The 26,697-nt window shown below is 36.0% G+C and overlaps 1 protein-coding gene across 6 annotated transcripts in view; it reads left to right on the top strand.

Annotated features, from left to right (window-relative positions):
- Bre1 (E3 ubiquitin-protein ligase Bre1) overlaps positions 1 to 26,697 on the top strand; it is a 415,493-nt gene that overhangs the window by 299,655 nt on the left and 89,141 nt on the right. For 4 of the 6 annotated variants that reach the window (XM_090376128.1, XM_090376101.1, XM_090376118.1 and 1 more), the window contains one exon: positions 23,498 to 23,683. The exons of 1 other annotated variant lie outside the window; for it this stretch is intronic. In XM_090376128.1, coding sequence (XP_090232254.1) covers positions 23,498 to 23,683 — 186 coding nt within the window. The remainder of the gene's footprint in view (positions 1 to 23,497; positions 23,684 to 26,697) is intronic. One more of the 6 variants, XM_090376114.1, reaches the window with a different exon arrangement.

A 26,697-nucleotide genomic window follows, 5' to 3' on the forward strand; every position in this document is an offset into this window, starting at 1 on the left:
AAGAACACAGCACGCACAAGTTGCAACAAACACGATATGCACAAGCTAGATACGGAGTAACGAGTTTCTGAAAATTTATTTATGTTTTTTATTTCATTGAAGGGGAAAACATTTCACCATAATAATGTGAAAATTCACAGAATTCCAACTATCAGTACTATAGCAAATGCAAGAAGATCGAGTTTACTATCAGTTTATAATTGATTATACTAACAGAAAAGCCCAATAAACCAGAAACTGCAAATTGTTTTTATTGTTTTATGGTAGTGACCTCCAGAAATGTGTTTTAGAAAAATACAATAGACTCTCGATTTTCCGGGATAGATGGTAAAAAAAATTCCTGCATAATCGATTTCCTGGTTAATCCAAAAATACAGTAAGTCGACATATGTAAGAGATACGTTCCAGGACTTATTACGTAAGTCGAATTTTAACTCGGGAATAACTAATAAAATATTGTTACTATATCACCGATATGCCAAAATTACAAAAACCACATAGTATCATCAGAAGAATGAAGAAAAATAGTTATATATTTTTAATTAGTTCAATTAAAAACTATCAGGGGACAGTGGTGAAGTAGCCAGAGTGGCACATAAGAAAAGAAAACATAAAAGGAAGAAAAAACGCATGTTATTGTACTGTAAAACTGATATGTATTTCATAGTCTTGGTTATTGTGGTTGACTTCATTGGTACCAATCGCTTCACCGCTTCTCGTATTCTGTCTTTCTCCTTTATTGTGTTCACCGTGGCCATTTTCATACATCGTTATTATTTTAATTTTCTGATCCAACTTGATTGCTTTGATTTTCTTCATAGATTTACTAGTACCACTATCACTTATTCTCTTAGCTGGCACCATCATAACAGTCAAAATTAAATTTTCTGAAAAGAACTTCACAGGGTTAAGGCGAAAACTCACTATTATCACCCCATGCGAGCTCACATTTTACTAAAGCACATTTCTGTAGGTCACTGCCATAAAACAATAAAAACAATTTGCACTTTCTGGGTTATTGGGCTTTTCTGTTAGTGCAATTCATTATAAACGGGTAGTAAACTCGATCTTATTGCATTTGCGATAATACCAATAGCTGGAATTCTGTGGGTTTTTACTTTATTATGGTAAAATGTGTCTCCTTCACTGAAATCGTCAATCTTATATAAAAAATATAAATAACGTAACGTAAGTCGGCAACTTACTGTATCGAAAAATGTTCAGCAACCTACGTAAAAAGTATGGTAATAGATATAAAATGAAAAAATTTACCACATGTGTCCAATATGCTGCTTCCCTTTATTTTTTACAATGACACATATGGTTTGGTCACCAACGTTATAATGGTTCTTTAGAGATTTAAGGGATGTACCGTTTTCAAACTTTTGAATAATTTCAAGTTTTTTTTAATTGAAAGCACAACTGTTGCATTTGCCCATCATTTTCGCGATTTCTAAACAAAAAAAAATAAAAAAATAGTTACTATAAAAAAAATTCTGACATCCCTGATGTAAATAACAAAACAAAATTTGTCCTTTTGCGGTGCGACAGAACATGACAATCAATGATGCACTAAAACAACTAAGTATTTGGGTTTTTTTTTTTTTTTTTTTTTTTTTTGAGTGGCAGGTGTGAAGACGGGGGGGGGGGGTTGCAAGATAATAGGTACACTAATCTCCCAATGACGACTTATAACGCCGCTTTTTGTTTCTTATTTACAACTTGCAAAACATCAGTTTATACCTTTATATTTATTTAATTTTATATAAGATTTCTGGTTGATTTTTTTTTTTTTTTTTTAAATTGGAGTCTTGAAGTGTCTTGGTTAATCCAATCCTGGTAAATCGAGTCTACTGTATCACGAAGTCGATAACGGCTAGCAAGTCAATAGCAGGGTTTTCCAAGCACAAAAGCTCAAAAATACCATGTTATGAGAAATTTCCCGCAATTCTCAAACCATGTTAGAGCAAAACCTTATTATATAAGTACTGTGTTGTGTGATGATTGCGCAATCCTCAAACTGTATTGTAGAAGTACCGTGTTATAGGGGATTGCCTATACTCTGTGATGGAATGCAGAACTACTGCATAAGCCAGAAAAAAGTGTAGTGCCTGGTTTATGCGGTATTGTGTTATGTTCTGTTGTTGTATCTCTGACTACTTGGCCACAAGGTGCCTGGTGAGACCCTACATTGCTCGCCACCACCGCTAAGAGGCGAGCCAAGCTGCCCTCATATTCTGGCTGATCTTCGCCAGGGTCACCTGAGCTTTCTGGACGGAGACAAAAATAAAGGGAAGAAAGTGGGAAAGATAGTACAAGTGGGCAAAAGGAGGAGGATGAGGAAATAAAGCATCCTCCAGCAGAAAGAAAAGGTGGGAAGGGAGAAGCAATAATCAACCATGGTCCGGGAGCTCACCGGAGGCCAGGGAAAGGAAGACAGCCTATAGAACAAAGGAAGTCTGCAAAGTTGGGTAGGTGCAATGGGATGTGTGTGAGTTTGATTGCTATCAGTTCAGTGCCATCATTCCTACGAGGAAGTTGGGAGTTCATTCAGTTCTGATAGTGGCCGGTGGTGAGGGAAGAGCAAATACGAGAAGAGATCATAGCAGTTTCAGGAATGTCTGGTCTGAATTACTATGTTGTGGGATCAGACATGAAGAGATGATACCAACACCTTTTGAAGACTGCTGAGGCATACCTGCTAAAATGGCCGACCAGGCTAGCTGGGTGGGTAAAGTGCCTGTCTGGCAACCCACAGGTCGCGGGTTCAATTCCCGCCTCGGGCTCGGATCAAAGTACTGCAAAAACCTTGGAAGGTGCATTATGGCCACAGAAGCCTATGCGCCAACAACTACAAAAAAAAAAAAAAAAAAAAAAAAAAACCTGCTGAAAGCTAAAAACGCTTCTTTTGATTTTAACAGGTTGCTCTCCAGACTAAATTTAGATCCAGTAACAGTTGGATACATAGGTCCAGGTAGATGTTACACGAGTGCTTTACGTGGTGCCAACCCTCCAGTTCTCCACATACACAATGGGCATCGTTTACAAACCCAAAGTGCTGAAGTCACTTTTTGATTGGCCCATGTCCTCTGAGAAGAAAGGTAGTATGTAAATTAGGGAAGAACCAACCAAGTCTTTGTTGAGGTGGGAGACACTAGGTAGAAATAGCTTGGTAGTACTGCCTTTGGTGGAATCACCCCAACGGATTTGCCAGAGGGAAACAAGTTCCTACCAAGTACGCCGGAGTTCTTGTTTCGGATCTGCATCAACAATTATTTTTATCCCCAGAATATTGAAGATGTGAAAAAGAGAGAAAGAGGGTGAATATCCTATATGAATGAATTAAATAAAATTATAGGCTGAATTGGTTGGCCAATTAGATAGAAGGGAACTGTAAAGCAAAAATGATTAGATTAATATATAGAGTAATAGCAAGCATCAGATAAGGGTGGGATACTTTGGTTATAAGTCCAGGAAAGGGGGAAGAAAAATTATAAAATTAAAATCTGGTGCTAGCTAAAAATAAAATAAGTGCTTACAGTGTAACTTAGATGAAGTAATAGGTGGTTATAAGTGAGAATTAGTAAATGATGCGATTTAGCAAAGATTTTTTGGGAGAATTTGTCTAAGAATGTAAAATTAGAAGAAAAGCAAGGGAAGAAAGTGTAGATAAAAAAGGTGAAGATAGCGAGAGGTTAAGGACAGGAACATTCATATCACCCTCGTATTGCACTAATAGCTTTATGAACGAGAAAAAGGAGAAGTATAAAGTATTAGTAGTACAGGTCAACCCTCGCTAATCCGGCAGAGTTGGGACCTGCGGGGTGCCGGATTAGTGAGTTTGCCGGATCACTGGTGTTTATATTAGCACATACAGTTTACCCAACAGCCAACCACCTCATTCTACCTTTAACACATTGATTGCCAAGCTAGTTTAAAAAAAATTCCCAGGAGCCAAAAAATATTTAGCAAATAATTTGATTAGTAATTCTAAAATAAATATTGTAATGTCAGTGTTGTCATTTTTTTGTGTCGTATATATGTGGCTGACGTGGCCCAATAGGATACGTTTATTTCTTCAGATGCCACATCGGCCACATATGTGTGACACTATTACGGCATACATATGAAGGTCGTTTGTGATTAGTTTATTGCATGTGCTGCAATAAAACTAATTGTGATAAAATAAACTCTCAGACGTCGCAATAAGTTTGTCAGTATTGTTTGTGAAAACAAGTTCGTTAGCGCACTGTATTATCCATCATATTGTGTTGTTTCTCCCCAAGTTTGTACAAGCGTGTTGTAAAAAAAAAAAAAAAAATCTAAAAAGGAATGGTTAAAAGAAAATTACTAAAATAAGAGGAACTGAGAAAAATTGTTGAAATTTACAACTAAGCAGAGTTAAACTGCTCACAAGACACACCGTTGTAGAGTTTTTTCAGAAGTTCAACTTTATCTGGTATGGACAATATATGGTGTTTATGCTTTACACCACAAGAAGCACTTCCTTTATGCATTGGAACTGTGGCTGGGGCTAATTGTGAGCAGGTTATAATAATAGCACAGAAATAAGTAAAAATAGCCTGGCAGTGTTTACGAGTTTGCGCCGACAGCTGATACTGCACCCAACACCACTAAAACAGTAGTGGCAGTTCGGTGCACCGACCGGAGAGATTTGGAAATATGTTCGCAGAAATTATGTCCAAATTAGCGGTGGAACCGAATTAGTGATGGTCGACCTGTATTAGTATTAATGGAGCCAAATGGCAGTATAAAGATAAAAAGCTACGAAAAGGATGTGTGTATATATACATATATATATATATATATATATATATATATATATATACACATATATACAGCAGACTCTCAATTTACTGGGATTGGATTAACTGGGAGATTTCAAGACTTGAAAAAAAAAAAAAAAAAAAATCAACCAGAAATCAAAAAATTCAAGTAATAACTAGAATAGGTATAAACAGATATTTTGCGAGTCGTGAATAAGTACCAAGAAGCGCCGTTATAAGGCGTCATTAGGAGATTAGTGTACCTATTACTTGCAATCCCCGCTCTCTTCACACCCGCCACTCAAAACAAAAAAACAAAAAAAACGACCAAATGTTTAGTTTGTTTTAGTGCATCCCATCGATTGTTGTGTTCCGTCACAAAAGGACAAATTTTGTTTCGTTATTTGTCAGAGACATTGGAATTTTTTTTTTATAGTAACTTTTTTTTTGTTTAGAAATCGTGAAAATGATGGGCAAATGCAAGAGTTGTGCTTAGAATTAAACAAAAACTTGAAATTGTTCAAAATTTTGAAAATGCTGCATCTGTTAAATCTCTAAAGATAATAACGTAAAAACACACAGAATTCCGGCTGTCGGTACTATAGCAGATGCAATAAGATCAAGTTTACTACCTGTTTATAATTGGTTGCACTACAGACAAGTTCAATAACATGGAAAGTACAAATTGTTTTATTGTTTTTTGGCAGTGACCTCCAGAAATGTGCTTTCGTAAAATGTGAGCTCGCTTGGGGTGATAACCTTGTGAAGTTCTTTTCAGAAAATTTAATTTTGACCATTATCATGGTGCCGACTAAGAAAATAAATGATGGCACTAGTAAATCTATCAAGAAAAGGAAAGCAATCGAGTAAGATCAGAAAATTAAAATAATAACGATATATGAAAATGACCAAATGTTAACAAGTATCGCACAACATTCAGATTTGTCAGTGGAAACGGTGAACACAATAAAGGAGAAAGACAGAATGCGAGAAGCGGTGAAGCGATTGGTACCAATGAAGGTCAACCATAATAACCAAGGCTACAAAATACATATAAATTTTTACAGTACAGTAACGTGTTTTTTCTTCCTTTTATGTTTTCTTTTCTTATGTGCCACTCAGGCTGTCCCCAGATAAAGTTTTTAATTAAACTGATTAAAAATATATAACTATTTTTCTTCATTCTTCTGAGGACATTATGTGGTTTTTGTAATTTTGGCATATTAGGGATATAGCGGCAATATTTTATTAGCCATTCCAGAGTTACATAAAACTCAACTTACGTAAGAAGTCCTGAAACGTATCTCTTACTTATTATTATTATTATTAATAGCCATATGGTGCAAGGAAGCCTGAGGCTTATGCTGCACCAGGAAAAAAAAAATTCCCCAGTTACCCTGAGAGAGAGAGAGAGAGAGTCAAAAGAAGAAGGGAATCACCAAGAAAGAGAAGAATGATGACCCAGCTCAGGACCCTGGGTGTGCCAAGCCCATACTCACCAGATGTGAGCCCCCGGGGTTAGATATGTCGGGGACTTACTGTATTTTTGGATTAAGCATGAAATCGATTATCCAGGAATTTCTTTTTACCATCCATCCCGGAAAATCGAGAGTCTACTGTATAATGTTTGTAGAAATATGTGCTCACGGGCTGTGATTTGCATGTTTGTGTAGGCTGAAAAACATGGAATAACTCATGGAGGAACCTTACTCTTTCCACCTGAGATTGGCTAATTACAACTTCAGTTGAAGAGGACTTTAGAAGTTCATCCATCCAAGTTAATGAGAATTGAACTAAGACTTCTCCAAATAACTGGTAGGTAGGCAATTTATTGAGCCAGTTAAACTGCTACAGTGCACACTCCCTGAGAGAGGAGAAAAGATCTTTAAAATAGCAGACACCCCAGCCCCACCAGGTCCAAGTATTCTTTACGGTTTTGGGGGGAAGAAAAACACACAACTGATTTTCAATGGAAAATTTTAAAATTAGCAGCCCCCCACCCGTTACGAAAAGTTGTTAAAATAGAGTTCAGATTTTTTTTTTTTTTTTTTTTTTTTTTTTACATGTGTTAACAGTTTATGCTGAAATTAGTCTATAACAATCACAGTTAAACATGCTTATTATCTCTAATTTGAATGTCACTTGGGAGATCAAAATTGACACCATGTTTGCTACATATTTTGCTTTGTAAATCTCACTGATTGGATGGAAAGAAAGAACATTCCATTTGCTGCTCATGTGGTATGGGTTGCAGTAAATCATCCATAGTAAAAACTGCTATTTTTCTTTGCAGAATTTTCAGGTTTTGTGAGGAGCATCAAAAAAAAAAAAAAAAAATGTCAGTACAGGCACTCCCCGACTTATGTAAGTCGGAATTTCCCTAAAGGTTTAGGCAGCACTCGCAACTATGCTTGGCGCCTCCGTAGCCAGGTGGGAAGGAACAGCAGTGCGTAGCACAAGCTTCTTGATTAGACCGGGGTTCGAGCCTGTCACCACCAAATACAGAGGATGCGGGAAGGTCAGGGAATGGCTACCGCATATTCCCGGAGCAATATGGCCTTAGTTGCTAATGCTCCTAAAAACCAAAAACAAACAAACAAGCAACTATGCTTGCTGAATTTGATTGAAGCAAAAAAGAAATGTTCAACGAACATGTAAATAGAATTATTTATTAAATTTTTTTATCTCATGCGTAGGAAAAATTTCAAAATTATAAAATTACAAAAAAAAGAATATGACAGGCATAACGTCAGAAAGTTTTACCTTTCGAGCATCACTGCCAGAATCAACGTCTCCAGCTGATAAGTATGCCGCTGAGTTGAGAGCTGTGGAAATTTAGAAGTTTTTTCCAACACATCAAAAATTTCTCTGCTGCTGCAGCAGAATTGGCACTGTCAACTTGACTGCATACTTTAATGTTGTGGAAACCAGCGCGATGGTTGAACCTATAAAACCACCTCTTGCTTGCCATGAACTTGACTTGGGGTTTGCTGTAGTTATCCTTAATATCTTCATAAATACTTCTTGCTTTTGCTTGAATGGCTATTGGACTCGGGGTGAACTCGTTTCCGAATCTGATTTTCCATCCATGTTATTAATAGCTTTCCATCTTCGATATAGCACGCACCTGAATGCTGTTTTCTGATCACTGTTGATCCTTTAATATGTTCTTTTATATGTGCACTGTCCCTTAAAATAGTATTCACTGTTGAAGCAGCGAGACCTAATTCTGTGCAATAGATGATAAACTTTGTCCTGCTTCGTACTTCTTAATTAATCATCTTCATTTCTAAATCAATTTTGTTTCGTTTCGTAGCACTGCCAGCACTTGCACTTTCCATTGGTCCCTTTCCCTTCACCATTGTAACAAGTAAATAGGAATGAAGAGAATATTTTGAAAATTTGTTTGTGTTTTTTATATGATTAAAGATTTCGGTGAAGGAGAAACACAGTTCACCATAATAGCGAAAAACCCACACAATTCCAGTTATCAGGATTATCGCAAATGCAACAAGATCAAGTTTACTACCCATTTATAATTAAATGCACTAACAGAAAAGCCCAATAAACCGGAAAGTGCAAATTGTTTTTATTGTTTTATGTGATCATGACTTCCAGAAATTTTCTTTAGAAAAATATCAACAAAGCCTTTCAAAATTGATTCTTTAACAGAACATGTCATAACAATGAAAGGGTAGCGCTCCATTATAAAAATGACCTAGTTGTATAGGGAAGATTTTAACTTCTAAGGTCATTGAAAACGAATTACGCAATACCTCCATTTATTCCTACTGGGTGCAAAATGTGTTTCCACGATTTTTTTAAGTTTGAACCGGCTGGCAAAAATTAAAACTTAAACGTAAAGTCAAATTTACAGAAGTCGAGTATTGTGTAAGTCGGGGAGTGCCTGTACGTTGCTTCTGAATTGAAGCCATTCCCACATGGAAGGTGGCTTCTTACTGCTGTACCACCAAGTGTAAATACTTTCCCATCCTTGAAAAAGATAGAAAAGAAGAGAACCCAGTGGAAGATCCAAGTTAAATTCCATAGAGAAGTAAAGAACTGCTTCTAGGTGAACAAAGTGAGCTTAATAGTCTAGTTACATGATTTAATCTGTCTTTTGGGATTAAGACTTCAGTAACGAAATTTGATATATAATGGTGCAAGAATTTCTATTTAAAAAAAAATAATAATAAAATATTTTTGACACCTTGGTGTGCAGATTCCCTTTATATGTGCCAAAATATAATTAGAATGGAAACAAAACACAAAGCCTCCAAACTTTGTTTACAGGCTCTATGTTTTGTTCAACTGAGACTGTAGCTGTAGTTGGTCAATCTCAGTCAAAGGGAGTCGGGGTTCCCCCTTATCATTCTGGATTTTCCAGCTTGCACAACATGCATATCAGCCCACAAACACACCTGTACAGACATAATATACAATGATGCATATGGTTTAAATCAGTGGTTCTCAAAGGGGGCCATATTGCCCCCCAGGGAGCCATGCCGTGTTTCTGGGGGAGGGGGGGCACAGGTTAAAGTCATAAAATTGTGGGCCATGAAAACTTCACTTCTAAAATAAAATTACTACTAATATAAAAAAAATATATATATTGTGATCTGCAAGGATCTCACTAAACTAAGGGACAATAATATTGTAATATTTTTTGTTAGGAGCATAATTGTATATTGTGAATAAACAATATTATTTTCAGGTGGTAGATGACTTTCATCAACCGGTGAAATACCACCACTTTGCTTATTGGAGGCTTGAAGTGGTGAAACCCGTGTTTAGTCTCTAGAGCAAAGTTTCCGGCATCCCCCTCCCCCCATACTTCTCCTTCAACCCATGCACGGTACTAAGTACTATAGGTTTTGATACCTTTCGTGTTTGGGGGTTTCATAAAAAAAAAAAAAAAATGAGTAAAAATTCTATTATAAATAAAAAGTGCAGTTGATAAAGTACATATTTATTATAAATATTACATTTATTATAATTAATATAAGGGGTGGGGCCACAAGGTGAATAAAACTCAGAAGTGGGCCACGTGCAAAAAAAAGTTTGAAAACCAGTGGTCTAAAACCCTAACAACCCTGACCATCAGCAAATGTATTATAAATCATTCTTGCAACTACCTATTGTGCATAATTAAACAAAACTTTACTAAAATAAAATATAAAGGAACAAAACAAAAAATGATATACACACAAAATAGAATTAGATAAAATCACTAAAGTTTACAAATAAGTAGATTTCAAGGTAAGAAGGCTCTTTATCATCTTAATGTAAGAATTTAAATAACAGATGCATTAGCAACATGAAAGTGTCAGGGGAAAAAAAACAGAAGTAGGAACAGAACAAAGAAAGATCAGGATTTGGTAGAGCAATATGGCATATGTTAATAAGTGCATATGAAGTTTGCCAATGTTAGTCACACTGCAAAGTTACAGCCTCCATAATGGGATGTATGCAGCTCCCTTTGTTGTAATTAATGTTGGAACCCACCATACAAATACAGAGTGCTTAAAGCCATGAACGTTGGTGGAAAGCATGGGAGCAATCACTTGTCTCAATAGGTAAGTGGCGTTAATGTTGCTGTGATAATAGCATTCTCATGCTCGGTGAACCTCATCTATCCAATATAAGGTACCCCACAGTCTGGACATTTTGTCTTACATATTAAACTACTTTGTAAAAGAAATGGAATAGGATACTTCAGGCTATCCCATTAGATGTATCCAGCCCCCTGGCAGACAGTTTATCATCTCTAGGGTGGTATACCCTGTTTCAATGTTTCCCAGCCTGTGCTCCATCTAACTTATGAAAGTGGTTCCACAGTACTTGGCATTAAAAAGAAACTTTGGGAGGGGGTTAGGCAGTAATTTCATGTAACAGTGATGGGAGATACAGGTATACCTATAACAACCTAACATATTCCATGTGTTAATTATGAGTACATATTGTATTTAAAAAATTGTTATTAATATATTTGCATGCATGGGCGGTTTTTTTTTTTTTTTTTTTTTCATATCTGAAAAAAAAAAAGGTCAGGAATCATTGCCCTATTCCATTTCTTTTTTACACAATAGTTTAATGTATTAGATAAAATCCTGGGTCATGAAAGGGCAGGGTTGTTAATGGCAGTATGCTACTGAAACAGGACCTAGAAAAGTTTGGCAGATGGGCCGAGAAGTAGCAACTGAAGTTTAAAACATCGACAAATGCAAAGTTTTGCATATGGTTAGCAGTAACCCCAGATAAATGTACCAACTATGTGGTACTACATTCAGGGTAATGGAGAATGAAAAAGACCTGAGGATAATTGTGCAGACAGACTGCCAGAGCAGATCACAGGGTCTTGTCAATGATATACAGGAATTTTGCTAGCAAGGATAAGGAGATAATTTTTCTTTGTATAAGACAATGGTCAGACCACACCTTGAGTACTCCATACAGGTCTGGAGGTCTCGTTTTAGGAAGGATGTAGAGTTGCTAGAATGAGTACAGAGAAGGGCAACAAGATTGGTGAGGGGAACAAGGGGGGTGCTCTTACCAAGAAAGACTAAAGTTCTACAAATTGCGGCTTCTGGAGACTAGACACCTGTGTGGTGATGTGATTGAGGTATATAAGGCTTTCTATGGTTTGAGCAGTCTCAGTGCTGATGGGATTCTTCCTCTTCCCCAGATTATGAACCTGAGGGGACATAAACTCAAATTGGGGAAAGACAATTGTAGAATAAATGTGTGGAAATTTGCCTTCAGCCATCAGGTAGTTGATTGCTGAAACAAACTTCCATCTGTCGTTGTGGAAGTTGATAGCTTAAATAAATTCAAAGAAGTGTATCTGAAAAAAAGGTCGGGAAACATTGCCCTGTTCCATTTCTTTTTACACGATGGTTTAATGTATTAGCTAAACTCCTACGTCATGAATGAGCAGGGTTGTTAATGACAGTATTCTATTGCAACGGGATCTAGAAAAGTTGGGCAGATGGGCTAAGAAGTGGCAACTAAAGTTTAACATTGACAAATGCAAAGTTTTGCATATGGGTAGCAGTAAACCCAGAGAAATGTACCAACTATGTGGTACTACACTCAGGGTAGTGCATAATGAAAAAGACCTGGGGGTAATTGTGCAGTCAGGTATGAAATTTTCTGAGTAGTGCAGACAGGCTGCCAGAGCAGGTCATAGGATCTTATCAATGATATACAGGAATTTTGCTAGCAGGGATAAGGAGGTGATTATCCCCTTGTATAAGGCAATGGTCCGGCCACACCTTGAGTACTGCATACAGGTCTGGAGGCCTCATTTTAGGAAGGATGTAGAGTTGCTAGAATGAGTACAGAAAAGGGCAACAAGATTAGTTGCCCTTTTCTGTACTCAGGGTAACAAAGAGGTGCTCTTACCAAGCTAAAGTTCTGCAAATTGCAGTGTCTGGAGACTAAGCACCTGCGAGGTGATGTGATCGAAGTGTATAAGGCTTTGAATAGTGTGAGCAGGCTCAGTGCTGATGGGATTCTTCCTCTTGCCCAGATTATGAGCCTGGGTGGACACAAACTGAAACTGAGGAAAGACTGTTGTAGAATAGATGTGCGAAAATTTGCCTTTAGCCAGCAAGTAGTTGATTGCTGGAACAAATTTCCATCTATCATTGTGGAAATCGATAGCTTAAATAAATTCAAGGAAGAAGTGGATAAACTTTTGGAGTGAATAGATGGGTGAAATGGGAATTTTTATCTATTTATTTATTTTTTGCTGATGCTGTATAAGCTTGCTTTCTTGCATCATATGCCTCTACTAATATTAATGCTAATCTTATATTGGAGGGAAATTCGAGAATCAAATCACGCCATGTGATCCTTTAATGTGGTTTTTTTTTTTTTTTTTGTTTGTTTGTCTGAAATCTCAGTGCATGGGATGAATTTCCACAGCAGTGTTTTAACATAGGGATGAAATTTCCTTTCTCTTACTGAGAACTGTTTTCTTTCAATTTGCATTGTGTGGTATTATATACAGAAAAAGTGTTTTATTAAACTTTCACCAAGAAATAATATAATTTCTTGGTGCCATATTATTATTATAAAGCTATTTCTCTGTTTCTTGTTCTAATATATTCAAGGTTATAGTAATATAACCTTGAATATATTAGAACAAGTGTGTGTGTTCTACTGAACCTTGTGAACTACAGAATTTCTCCTATCAAATGCACTTGTTTTATCACATTTATGAGCTTCAAGCTCCTTAAAGTAATCATGTTAAGGAAAACAAACATTCCAAACTGATTGCTGTTTGAACAAGACTTAAAGTAATCTTTCTATTTTATAGCTGACAGGATCTTACGAAGATAAAAGATCCTCTCTTAGCAAGAAGGATGTGCATTGCACAAATATAAAAAGTTAAAAATTTACCTTTTCCCAGTTTATGAATGTACCATTTCAAGCAAACTAATGAATCAGTAATGTATTTCTCTTTCAGTCCATCTTTTTTAATATTTATCCTCATTTTTTTTTTTTTTTTTTCATACTGAAGTTTTTTGCTTCCTTTTACCATACATACACAATTTCCCTTTAAATAAAATATAAGAATACAAACACACTGACAAACCAACTTAAAAATTAAACTCTACCATGATAAACTGTAGCTTAATGGTAGCTACTCTACCTATTCTGTGCTCTTCTGTTTTAAGCCGACCGGGCTAGCCGAGTGGGTAAAGTACCTGCCCGGCAACCCAAAAGGTCGCGGGTTCGATTCCCGCCTCGGGCTTGGATCAAAGTACTGCAAAAACCTTGGGAGGTGCAATATGGCCACAGAAGCCGATGCGCCAACAACTACCAAATCAAAATCAACTCTTCTGTTTTTATAGCTGTTCTCTCTCTCTCTCTCTCTGTCTCTCTCACACAGTACATTGGAACTCTATAAACATCAAGTGATTAGCTGCTCTCAACAGAGGAGCAAGTGAGGAAAGTTTGCACCATGTTTTAAATGCATGTAGTATTAGCTTTACTTTTCTTTGTCCACAAAAGAAAAATATTAAAATTAGTGATTGTAATATTCATAAACTGAAGAAGGTTTACGAATCAGATGTTTCCTTTTTTCTTTCTTCTTCTTCTTCTTCATCCATTTTCAATCCACTGCAGGATGAAGGCCTCTCCAGCAACTTTCCAGTTCCTTCTGTTTTTTGCAATGGAATCCATTTACTACCCACAAACTCATGAATTTCATCTATCCATCTCCGCCGGTCTTCCAAGTTTTCTTCTAGCTCCTCTTGGGTACCATTCTGTTATTTTCTTAGTCCATCTGTCATCATGTCTTCAAGCTATGTGTCCTGCCCAAGACCATTTTAGTTCCTTAGTTTTGATAAGAATGTCCTTTACTTGAGTTTTCTGCCTAATCCATGTGTTTCTCTTCTTATCTAACAGTCTGATTCCCAATATAATTCGTTCCATTCTTCGCTGTGTAGTTCTCAGCTTTTCTTCCATTCTTTTGGCAAGCGCCCAAGTTTCATTTCCATAAGTCATGGTGAGGAGTATACATTGGTTCATTATTTTAAGTTTCAGACAAACTGGGATATTGCTCTTCAGTATGTGACTATATTTCCTGAATGCTATCCATCCAAAATTTATTCTTCTCTTGACTTCCAGCCATTTATCATTATTACAGCTAATAACTTGTCCCAGATAAGTATATGACTCCACCTTTTCAATTACTGCTCCTTCAATCATTATTTCCCTTTCTGTGGCATACTTGTTCATCATTACTTTTGTTTTAGCCATATTCATCTTTAGTCCAAAATCCTTACTAACTCTGCATAACTGATTAAGATTTTCCTCCAATTCTTTGGGATCGTGGCTTATGACCACAATGCCATCTGCAAATCGTAAATGGTTTAGGTACTCTCCGTTCACATTGACTCCTTTCTGCGACCAGTCTAATCTGAAAGCTTCCTCAAGGGCAGCAGTAAACAGCTTCGGAGATATTGTGTCTCCTTGTCGAACTCCTTTCTCGATTTTAAATTTGCTACTGTCTTTGTCTAGTCTAATAAAGGAGGTAGCATTCTCATATATTTTCTTCAAAATCATAATATATGGGGTATCCATGCCTTGTCTTTCCAGTGCCTGAAAATGCTGTATGGAGTCAAATGCCTTTTCATAATCTACAAATGCCAGGCATAATGGTGTTTTATACAGTCAGTCCTCGTATAGCACGATAGTTGTGTTCCTAGAAACCCTTGTGCAATGCAAAATCGTGCAATATAAACAACAGGTGCCGACCACCCAAGATTGAACACACACATTTGTAACCAAAACATTACCAAACACAATAAATTATTGTAATTGAAATACTTACGTATTTTATTACGTAATAAAATATTGCTAATGCTTTTGCTTCTGTCGTAAGCAAACTTGTTTTTTGTTTGATTTTCTAGCCAAACAGATGACATCTGTTCCATCTCTTCCAATTCTTTGTGTCTTAATCTAATGGATTTTAATTACACTTTTAGCTGTTCCTGCTATGAAAGTTGTTTTTATTTTCTCTGCATTCTTTGTAATTCTCGCCGTTGCGTCATTTAAGCCTATAGCCCCTACAATATCACATGGTCTTTCATTTCGCTTAGTGTTTCACAATTTCATATTTTTTTCTCTATCGAAAGAGGCGGACTAGCCGTAAGCCTTACCAGGGAAACCGCGGTGGGTCGGAGGCCGGTGTGATTTTGGCCATAAACGCTAGTATGAGGCCACTACAAATTTTCCCGGGTAAGGATTTTTGATCCAGTCCGCCTCTGTTTATTGATATTGCTTTTCTTTTACTCTCTGAATCTGTAGTGCCTTCACTAGGACGCTTCCTTTTCACACCTTTTAAGTATTTTACTAATTTTTAAGGAATAAAGCACAATTACAAAATGAGGAGGCATGCTTGATACACACAAACAAAGCTGTAAGCATGTAGCAACTGAATAAACAACACCGTAAAGGCAGAGACAACTCTATTAACACCTCACTAGCTCACATTTTACTAAAGCACCTTTCTGGGGGTTACTACCATAAAACAATAAAAACAATTTCCAGTTGCGTTCCTGCTAGTGGAATCTTATAAACTGGTAATAAACTCGATCTAATTGCATTTGCGATAATACCGATAGCTGGAATTTTACGTTATTATGGTGAAATGTGTTTCCCCTTCACTGATATAAAAAACATAAATACATTTTCAGAATCTTCTCTTCATTCCTATCGTGTTGCTTTCAGTTGGGGTGATTCCACGTTCAACTGCCATTTCTTGTAAACACAAAGGCAAATTGTGCATAAGCGAATTCGGTTTGTGTTATATACGATATCATTCCCCTATTTATAAATCGTGTATGATCGAATTTGTGTAGAGAAAACACGTTATACGAGGACTGACTGTATTCATTTGCTTTCTCCATTAACTGTGATATTACGTGAAGGTGATCCATAGTTGAGAATCCTATCCTAAAGCTAGCTTGCTCTTTCGGTTGATTCTCATCAAGTATTCTTTCTAATCTGTTAATAATGACCCTTGTGAACAACTTGTAGATGTGGGATAACAAGCTAATTGGTCTCTAATTTCCAATTTCTGATTTATCTCCTTTCTTATGCAGCAAAACTATGATTGCATTATTCCACTGCTTAGGCATCACACCTTTTCTAATGCACTTTGTGAAGAGCCTTGCCAGTTTTTGTGTTATGTCTCTTCCCCCCAATTTTAACAACTCTACAGTAACTTCATCTTCCCCCGGGGCTTTCTGATTCTTCATTTTCTTCAATGCATGTTCTACCTCATCAGGAAGAATATCAGGTGTCTCATATGTGTTGCTAATTTGCAATCCATCTTCCCCACTGCTGGCATCATTCCCTCGCTCCTTGTATAATTCTCTATAGTAGTCTTCTGCTATTTGAATTATGCCTTCTCTGTATTTATAAGTACACCATTGCTATTCTTCAGTTTCAGTATCATTTATCTTTCTGTATTACTGCTCATGGCTGCTGATTTAAGTCCTTTGTTTTCCCTTAATGTTTGTTCTACTTTTCTTGTTTTAAATCTTATGTCCTCTCTGAATTTCTTTCTAATGGTTTTGCATAACTCAGTATACTCAATTTTCTCCTTGTCAGTGTTTATCTTTCTCTTCATTTTTCGCCTTCAGTTCAACTTACGTTATAACAGGCCAAGTATTTCTTGACTAATTTTTTCTTCTTTGGATTTCTTTTTCCCTATGGGTTTTTTGGGCTTTATCACTTTCAGAAAGTTGTAATATTCCTCGTCGATATCTTGGTCCTGAGGAGTCTGCAGAAGCTCAAACTTGTTCTTAAGTTCCAGTACATACCGCTTTTTCTTCTCTTCTGTTATATCAAAGACCTTTGTATTATTTACTCAAATCAGTTTTTCCTTTCCTACATCTATATCAAGTGTACATCTTACCATTCTGTGATCACTTCCAACATTTACCTTATTCAGGATGGTAACATCATTCATGATATATCTTCTGTTAGTGAGGATGAAGTTGATTTCATTATTGTTAATATCCATTTGGACTCTTCCGTGTCCACTTTCTGTTCACCCTTTTCTTGAAAACAGTGTTCATTACTGACAATCCTTTAGATTCTGCAAATTTCACAAGTCTTTCATTTCCTATAGTTCCCCTTTCTGCGCTGTCTTGTCTTTTTCCAACCTTAGCATTGAAGTCCCCCCATGATAATAGTGTAGTGGGTTTTCTGCTCATCTAGAAGACTCAATTTCGGTGTACGTTTCTTCACCTTTTATTTTGTATAGACGTATATTCGTCTAGAGTCAATGAATACCGTGCACCCAAAACCAATGAATTTTTGAAATGCTGAATGAGTTCTTCTTTCTTAGTTTTATAATAATTCATAACCATATTTTTAATTCCATTCACTGAGACTGGTGGTAATTTATCGTATTTATTTCTCTGAAGGTGAAGGCTTGATTGTATAAACTCACTCTTGGCAATTGAATTAAAAGAAAATCCATCTAAAGCAACTAATTTTGAAATATCTTCTTCCATAGATTTTTTAACGATAAAGTTTTTTAATGTTCTTACCATTTTTACAGGAGGTTCACTGTTATCTTGTTTAATGTCAATCTGGTGCATTTTCTTTAAATGCAACATCAAAGATGATGTAGATCCTCCAGACGACTTCATTATCTTATAACATTCCGAACATTGTGCTTCATCTTTGCTTTTTCCAGCAAAATAATTCCATACATTTGATTTCATCTTAGACATATTAAGAGTAATAAATATTAATTAGTAGGAATTTATATCACCGACAATTTTAAATAAAATATTGAAGATAACACAGGCACAATACTATGAGTCACTCCGGCAAGCACTGAATGAAGAGTCTAAACGAGGCAAGTTTCAAAATTTTCACGAAAGAAATTTTTTATTTTATTTACTGCAATTTTTTTTACCCAATTAAATCTATTGTATTTTCAAAATTGCATAAAAGCTAAATTTGGTGAAGCTGCTTTTTGGAGAACATTTGATCGCAAATTTAATAGGAATAAAGAAGAAAAAACTTTCTACGATTGAAATTTGATGCAATATTCAGCGAATCTGTTTCTAGTGGGTAACCATCAATAAGGTGCGTTCCATAACTTGCCTGGCGAACAAGATAGATGGAACGGAGAAATGTTGAGCATTTTCGTTTACGCTATCACTCCGACTCACTCAGTCGTAAATGAGTTTTGTTGTTGTTTGGTTTTTAGGAGCATTAGCAACTAAGGCCATATTGCTCCGGAATATGCAGTGGTCATTCCCTGACCTTTCCGCATCCTCCGTATTTGGTGGTGACGGGCTCGAACCCTGGTCTAATCAAGAAGCGTGTGGTACTCACTGCTGCTCCTTCCCACCTGGCTACAGAGGCGCCCGTAAATGAGTACACCTGCATCGTGCCATGATACAGGTGAGGAGATAAAAGGTACCGCTCCTAGATTTGGGCCACTTGCCCATGAGATTCGTACCTAAACATAAAATAAAATAAAAAACATGTTTAAAACATAAAGCAGTTGAACGATCCAGACAAACGAACAAACAAAAGAAAATGTGCGTAATAAAAAACTATATTCGAGGGCTAACTAAAAAAAAATTTGAATCCGGTTTTAGAAGCTCGGTTTCGGTTTTAACAACTCAATATGAAAACCGGGTTTAACCGGTTTATAAAACCGGTTTGCAAGCCCTAGTGCACATTGTCCACTCAGTGACCCTGTGTGCATATAATGGGTTGTCCACATTATTTGCTCCAGAGTCCAAAATATTGCATTTTGCTTGTTCATGTACTCATCTAAATCAAAGTGTTCTTCATCAGAAAAAAAAAAACTGTTTATTATGTCAGGTTCTTGCTCTAAGAGTGCACTGAATTCCGTGGCAAACAGAATGCACCATTATTTCACATATGATGTTAGTGGCTGGCTGAACTCAACTTTTTAAGTATATAAAGACTTCAGTAAATCTTTCTTACCATGCTATAACCTCACCTGTTGTGAAACTTTATGCAAACTCTTGGGCTTTGTGACAAAGTTTCCCAAGCTTCATCAACCCCTCTTTCTGGCATTCTTAACAGCAGTCCACCTACATGACCTTGGCTTTCACCATCTTTTCACTCAAATTAATCCACTAACCTAACACTGTTCAGTTTGTGGGTCTATCACACAAAGCGTTGTCAGTAACTGTTTTGAGCAGAAACAATTGATTTCCCACTTCTGAAATATTCCTTAATAATGAACATTTTTTTGCTCAATGCTGTATGCCAACTGTTTCGTATTCGGGATTCCCAACCAAACCTCCAAACCTTTCTCTACAAAGTGATGATGTTGGTATAAAAAATTTGAAGCTTGAGAAACTGCAAAGAAAAGAATAGTATGATAAATAAAAATCATCCGTGTACTTTATTGCTGTAAGTGATTACATGGTAAAAATGTTCTTATTAATGCTGAAATAGCACAAATTTCATCAATTGACAGTGCCTAATTTTCAAATTTTTTTTTGATAAGTTTCCAGTACTTCTCAACACCACTGAGGATAAAGATATAGATGAAGCAATAGTTGTTTTTCAATATTAGTTCTAAAAATTGCTGTGTGAGGATCTACCAGATGCTGTTATGAGAGAAAAAATTAAATTGATGTAGTCCTTAGTTAGAGAACTGACAAGTTCACAAGGAAGCTTGAAATATAAAAAATCATCCCACATTATGCCTGGCATTTTAAAAATTACTCATAGCAATGCTGAATGTGAAATGATATTCAGCCAGGTGAAAAAAAACAAACAAAAACCAATGTAAGATCCTCTCTTTCTGATGAAGTTTTGAAAATACTCTTGAAAGCCAAGTCTAAATAGCAAGGCCACTTGACTCAACATTTCTAAGAGGGCAAAGTCTACAACAGTATCTTTCTTGGATCACTCATCTGTTATTCATCAACTCATACGAGTTGATGAATAACAGATAAATCTGCAAACTGAAAAATTCTAGGTAAGCTAATGCTGAAAGCATACCATACTGCTAAAAAATCTTGTAGCTGTATTTTAACATAAAGTGTATGTTTTCACTGAAATTTAATTCATGTCCAAAGTCTGAATTTTAAAAAGTTCCTACTTTCCTCCTGCTTATGTTTACCCAATTTTCAGCTTTTTGAAAGTTAAAATTCACTGTTATGTTAGTATGTGTTTGTGAACATATCGATGCACTACATGATATGCACTTGGCAGTGGTAATGTTAATCCAAATCTTAATCTTTAGTTTGTTGTGAACCTCCTTGGTATTAGCTAAAGTTTAAATGTTTTCATTTGTGCAAGGATGCCAAACAATGTATGTATTCTACTTAACTTGTAATTATGGTTTAAGATGTTAAAAAATCAGTTTTGAAATTCTCTAGATGGCTTTTCTTGATTGAGGATGCACACAATAAATAAAATTGAATTATCCACATGTAATATGGATAAAAGAGGGAAAATCACTTGCCGTAAAAAACTTGGCATAGATCACTGCAAACTGTTAACATCACACAAAATGTTTGCATTGGTTAAAAAAACACTAGTGTTAGAATCAAGGTATAAAAATGCATTAATCAACTTCTGTAAGTCAAAAAGTAGTGTTATCTTATTAATGACAGCAGTAGTATTTTTTAAAAAGGCTTTAAAAACTTTCAATTTCAAAATAATACAAAAATTTATAAAGTTTATACACTGAGTGGACAGAAATCATGGGATACCTACCTAGTAAGGGGTAGGCCCACCTTTTGCCTGGATAAGGGCAGTCACATGGTGAGGCATTGAGTCCACTAGTTCACGAAAACATTCCACAGGTATTTCCATCCATGCTTGCTGCACTGGTGTCCATAATTCTGTCCCATTCCTGGGTGGAGGATCCAAAGCTCGAACGTACCTTTCCACAGCATCCCAAAGATGCTCCACAGGGTTCATGTCCAGTGAACAGGAGGCCAGTCCATGGTGGTAAAATCTGCGGAATGCTCTTCAAACCATGTTCTAGTCACCATGGCTCTATGGGAGGTGCATTATCCTGCTGGACGAGTCTTTTGCCTTGTGGGTGTGCAATGACCATGAAGGGATCTGCATCCCTTCATGGATGCAGATGGTCTGCGAGGATGGACACATAACCTGGACCATTCAGAGATACCTCTGAACACACCCAAGACCATTACCGACCGTCCACCTGCCTAAACAGTTCCTTGTTGACATGAGGGGGTGCATAGGTTTGTGCGGTTTTCACCAGACACGCATCCTCCTGTCCCCTCAAAATAACTGTAATTGGGACTCATCAGACCAGGAAACTCATCTCCAATCGTTCAAGGTCTAGTGCCAATGTTCTTTTGCCCAGTTGAGCTAACACCATGACACAGAGTCGTGTGTCATGGTGTTAGCAATGGGACTCTAGTGGGTCGACGGCTCCCATAACCTATTGAGGCTAATGATCACCTGATGGTCTTGGTGGAGACTTTTCTGACAACTCTCGCATTGAAGTAGGCAGTGATTTGTGCCACCGTCGCTCTCCGGTTGGCTGAAACAATGCGAGACAGACAGCGACGGCCACGTTCATACACCACCTTTCTCCGCCCACAGCTCTGTCCACGATGAGATGTTATTCCAGAAATGGCATATTCCCAATACACTCTTGATACTGTCGAACAGGGATAGTGCAATTTCTATACCAATACCGCAATAGAGTGGCCCGTGGGCACCCTCTATCATCCCTCTTTCAAAGTCAGTTAACTCACGACATTTATCCATACTGATTACTGTCTACGTGAATGCAGTGGTACAGTGTACCTTTATACCTGCCAAGCGGTGGGTTCATCCACTAGCAAGAGGGGTGACAGCATCGCATTGCTTGGGAACCGGGTATTTCATGAATTCTGTCCTTTCAGTGTAATGCAGTTGCATATGAATATATTTTTTTTTCCTGTAATCACTTTAAAACTAAATATTTTGCTCATAGTGGCAATTACTATTCACTTTTCTTAATTTGTTACATGATATCATTACTCTTTTAAATGTTTATAACACAGACACAAATGTAAGGGGCTTTATGCCCTTAAAGAAAACACGAGATAGCACATTAATGAAATAAACACATTCCCAGGCAAAACTGGATTCTGAAACAAAATGTTGATTGTAGCCGAAATATCAATGGATTATTAATCATATTATATAGTAATTACAATTAATATTTCTATGATTATACTATAATAATTTATTTCATTTTCCAGTTTTAACAAAATAGAACACTTTTTCTAGGGTATAAGTTTGAATGCGAGGGGGAGCAGTCCACTTTTTATAAACAGTTGTATGCCATTATGGACATGTGTGCATAAAACCGTCTAAGGCATGACTCTAAATAAGAAGGAATGGGCGAAGACTTTCTCCAAAATGCTTCCAAGAATTTCTGCAATCTCTCCATTAAAAAAACTTTACTTCTCTGAAATATGAAATCAGTGCATGACTATAAAATTGTTATTACAACCTTGATTCAGCCTTTTGCACTGTCAGAGGTAAAAAAAAGTTTATTGCTGTCAATACTTTCTGTAACTTGAAGTAACAAAATTTTCAGTGGAATCAGACTATTTGTTGTCTTTACATGGATAATGGTATTTAGCTACTGAATCCACCTGGAAACAGACCGACTAATTCAGCTGCCATTCTCATGAGGAGAATGTAAATTGTCTGAATTTTTTTTTTTTTTTTTTTTTTTTTTTAAATAAAAAACCACCCATTTATGACTATAATAGAGCATAATTTTTATTGGATTTTTAATTAGTTTTGTCTGTTTCAAGTGACACTTTTGAAACAAGTTTGTACAATGTCATATGATTTGCATTACGAGTTATCAATAAATTGTTGTGCTAAACACAAAAAAGCATGATTGTATTTTGAAAAGACCAAGTTTCTATTGCCTTACATATGCTATCCACTCATGATACGGATATGCTTATTAAAAATCTGCAGTTTGCCTTTGCCTCACAAAATAAGGAAGTTTTGGAGTGGGATGGATACAGTTTATTTTTGAAAAGTATTGTGACAGTGGAATATATGTGTTCGCCTGTTAATTTTTAAAGTTGAATTTGCCACTAGATGGGTTTTAAAGATGCTATATAAAAAGAATTTTGATGCTCATTGACAATAGATTGCATTGACTCTTAATTTTGTATACTTGCAAGCAGTTGATGGCAGCAGAAAAGAAGGCACGTGCAGAAGCAGAAGAATTGCGATGTCAGCTGAAAAAAATGCAAGACACTGAAAGAAAAGAAAGGCGGAAACTTGCTGATGAGGATGCATTAAAGAAGATCAAAGCATTAGAAGAAACTGTGCAACTGCTTCAAAAATCACTTGCTGCACAAAAACAGGTAAATGATTTTGTAAACCTGACACCACTGATCCACTATTTTAAAGCTCTTTTTTTTTTTTTTTTTTTGAAGCATCCTATTTACAGTTCTAGTGCTGAAATATCACAATAATCCTGTTATCATTAATTTGAATTTTTTTTTATTTATCTGGATACATCTGAGTGAAACTAGTAGTGGGATGATCAAGAAAAAATAGGAAGAGATATTATTTTGTTGAAGGAAACAAATTAACAAGCTGATATATAGAAAGGGAGTAGCAATCTCTATATAACAAGATTAGCTCTATTAATTATCAGTATATTTACTAATGAAAAATGATGTGGATAGCAGACTATTTACAATGAAGATGATTTTTTCTAAGATTTACATTTTGATTATCTGCCGAAAAGAAAAGTACCCAAAAAAAAAACAAAAAAAAAAAAAGTTTTTCAACAAGTCATGTACTTTTCTCTAAAAAAGTATGTAACTAAAAGTTTAATGCCCAAAAAAGTTAACAATATGATAAATTTAAAATCACTTTCAAACTAGTGATTGCTTTTAGGAGGAGAAAAATATTGACTGATGAAAAATTTTCAAGCAATTTAAAAGTGATTGATGATGGATTCTCGGCCATTAATAAAGAGAGAGTGCTTCTGCAAAGGCAAAGAATTATCAGTTGTGGAAGAAAACAGTGGTTTTGGCATTCAAATAAATAATAATGGAACTCAAGTGTTATGTCGAAATTAAATGGTTTTAAAGTGTAAATAGAGCAAGCGTAATACAAAATTCCTTGTTATTTATGCAAATGATGTATATACTGTTGAAATTGGATAAAGAATTCTATATGGGAGAGGCAGTCACTCAGCAAAGAAATTACATAATTTGTCAACAAAACATCTCTGTTACAGTGTTGTAGTCACCAAGTCAGGCATAGTCTTATTTTTCTGGATTGCTGTTTTGTCAAGAACTGGGTAGGCAATTTTATAAATAGCACATTCATTCATTCATATAATAATTATTTTTATACCAGAAGTAGAGTTATCAAAAGGATTTTTCATTTCCATTGAGAATTAAATAAGTTGGGAAGCATATACTGATTGCATAGGTCAGAAAACATGCATTTCATTCACCTTGTAAAAAAAAAAAAAAAAAAAAAATGTTCAGCAATCACCCTTTCGGGACCCACTGTTTTTTAATATTCTTCTTATAGAGTTATATCCTAAAGTCAAAATATATTATGTGCCAATCATATTAATATTACTTGCCGCTGGAAAAAAAACTATAGAATAAACAGCTTTTCACAATGTTAGTGAATTATCTTACAAATTATTGTCTTTCTTTGCAAATAAAAGAAATTGAATTTTAGAATAAAATTCAGTTTTGTTGTTAATTAAATTTTATTAAGGAACTTCAATGCCATATGTCATGAAAATCCATTGTTCATAGTGGTGTTTTTATATGCATACATTTAGATGAACAGACATGAAAGCTAATAGTATACCTACCAAGTAGAGGAAGCATTTAATCTCCCTTGTGATTATAGCGAGGGAGATTAAAATTCAGGTTGATCTCTAATAAAGATATGTGATATTGTTTGTAAATCTGACTATTATCAAAGGTGAGCATGGGGGAAAGATTTTTGTGAGAAATAACACAGGAGTGAGTTTAGAATTATCTGAAGATCACCATTTAAAGAATTCACAGTAGGTATTCAAGAAGACAAAGCTGTTTCTGCAGAGCAGTTTCTCAAACTGGAAGGTAGAATTTGGTATGTTATCATCAACAAAACTATATATGGGATTTGCAGTCAGTGAAAGGACATTAATATATATGAACAAAGGAGTGGGAGAAGGAACTGGACTTTGGGGAACATCGACATTAGTTGAGAAGTTAGAAGATTGGGCCACCTACTATTATGTGTAGTGAATGGTCAGAGATTAACTGCTACCCAGGTGCACAAAGCAGAAGACAAACCATGGATACAAGCATGTTCAATCACAGTCAAGAGAAACTGTTTGATAAAGGGAAATGTTTTGCTTTATCAAGCAGTTGGTAAAGGGGCCTTCAAACTTTTTCCATTGAATTTGTCCAGAGATGAGTAGTGTAAGCCAAGTATCACCAGTTGATTGACACTTGCAGAATCCATATTACTGATCATTGATCAGATGGAAAGTTTTGAGATAGTGTAAGGGTTGGTGGTTAATGGATTTCCCCATTACTTTTGAAAGATTAGAAGTCCAGTGGGGTGATAATAATTGAAGGTAGGGCTGGGTGCCATTTTTTAGGAACTAGCTGGATATGAGCAAATTTCCATGCAGAAGGAAAAATACTAGGGGTATAAGAGAGTATAACCAGGTAAGACAAAACAGGAGCAAGCTTTGAAACTGGTTTTGAGAACAAGTGAAGAAATGCCATCAGCATCTGGAGACTTTTTAACATCAAGATTTTTTCAGAATTCTAATGTCCTTGTGTTGGAAGACCACACAGGTATTGAGTTAAATGTGTTGATATATATTAGGAGATGATTTACTGAGATCTTCAGTGCAAAATTTAGAGGAAAAGTAGGATGCTAATAACTCAGCTTTATCTTTAGCTGAAAGGGCAACATAACCATCATGTTATGGCAGAGCTTAGAGTGTGAACAGACAGAAGTTGCAGCCAATAGTTTGGTTGAAAAAAACCAGCTTTAGCTACCATTTGGACAATGGTAGCTGAACCTTCTTTCGACAAAAAAGCAAATTTGCTACTCTTACTAGTTCAAAATGCACCTTGGAAGAATTTTTTTTAGAACTGTTGCGAGGTTTTGTGTAGTCAAAAAATTAATCTAGAAATTTGGATATAAGCCAATTGCAGTATGCTATGTTTATTTATTTATTTATTTATTCAAGTAAAGGAAAAGGAGAAGTTACATCTACCCCTACACAGCAAACATTTGCCAGGAGGGTAAACATAACAATAACAGATTAACAATATATACATTAATATAAAGGATACAGCTCAAATTTATTACAGCAGGCTAAGACAATATTCAGGAT

The sequence above is a fragment of the Mastigoproctus giganteus genome, chromosome 1 (assembly GCF_048544385.1).
Source record: "Mastigoproctus giganteus isolate SK-2022 chromosome 1, ASM4854438v1, whole genome shotgun sequence".
Taxonomy (NCBI): Eukaryota; Metazoa; Arthropoda; class Arachnida; order Uropygi; family Thelyphonidae; genus Mastigoproctus; species Mastigoproctus giganteus.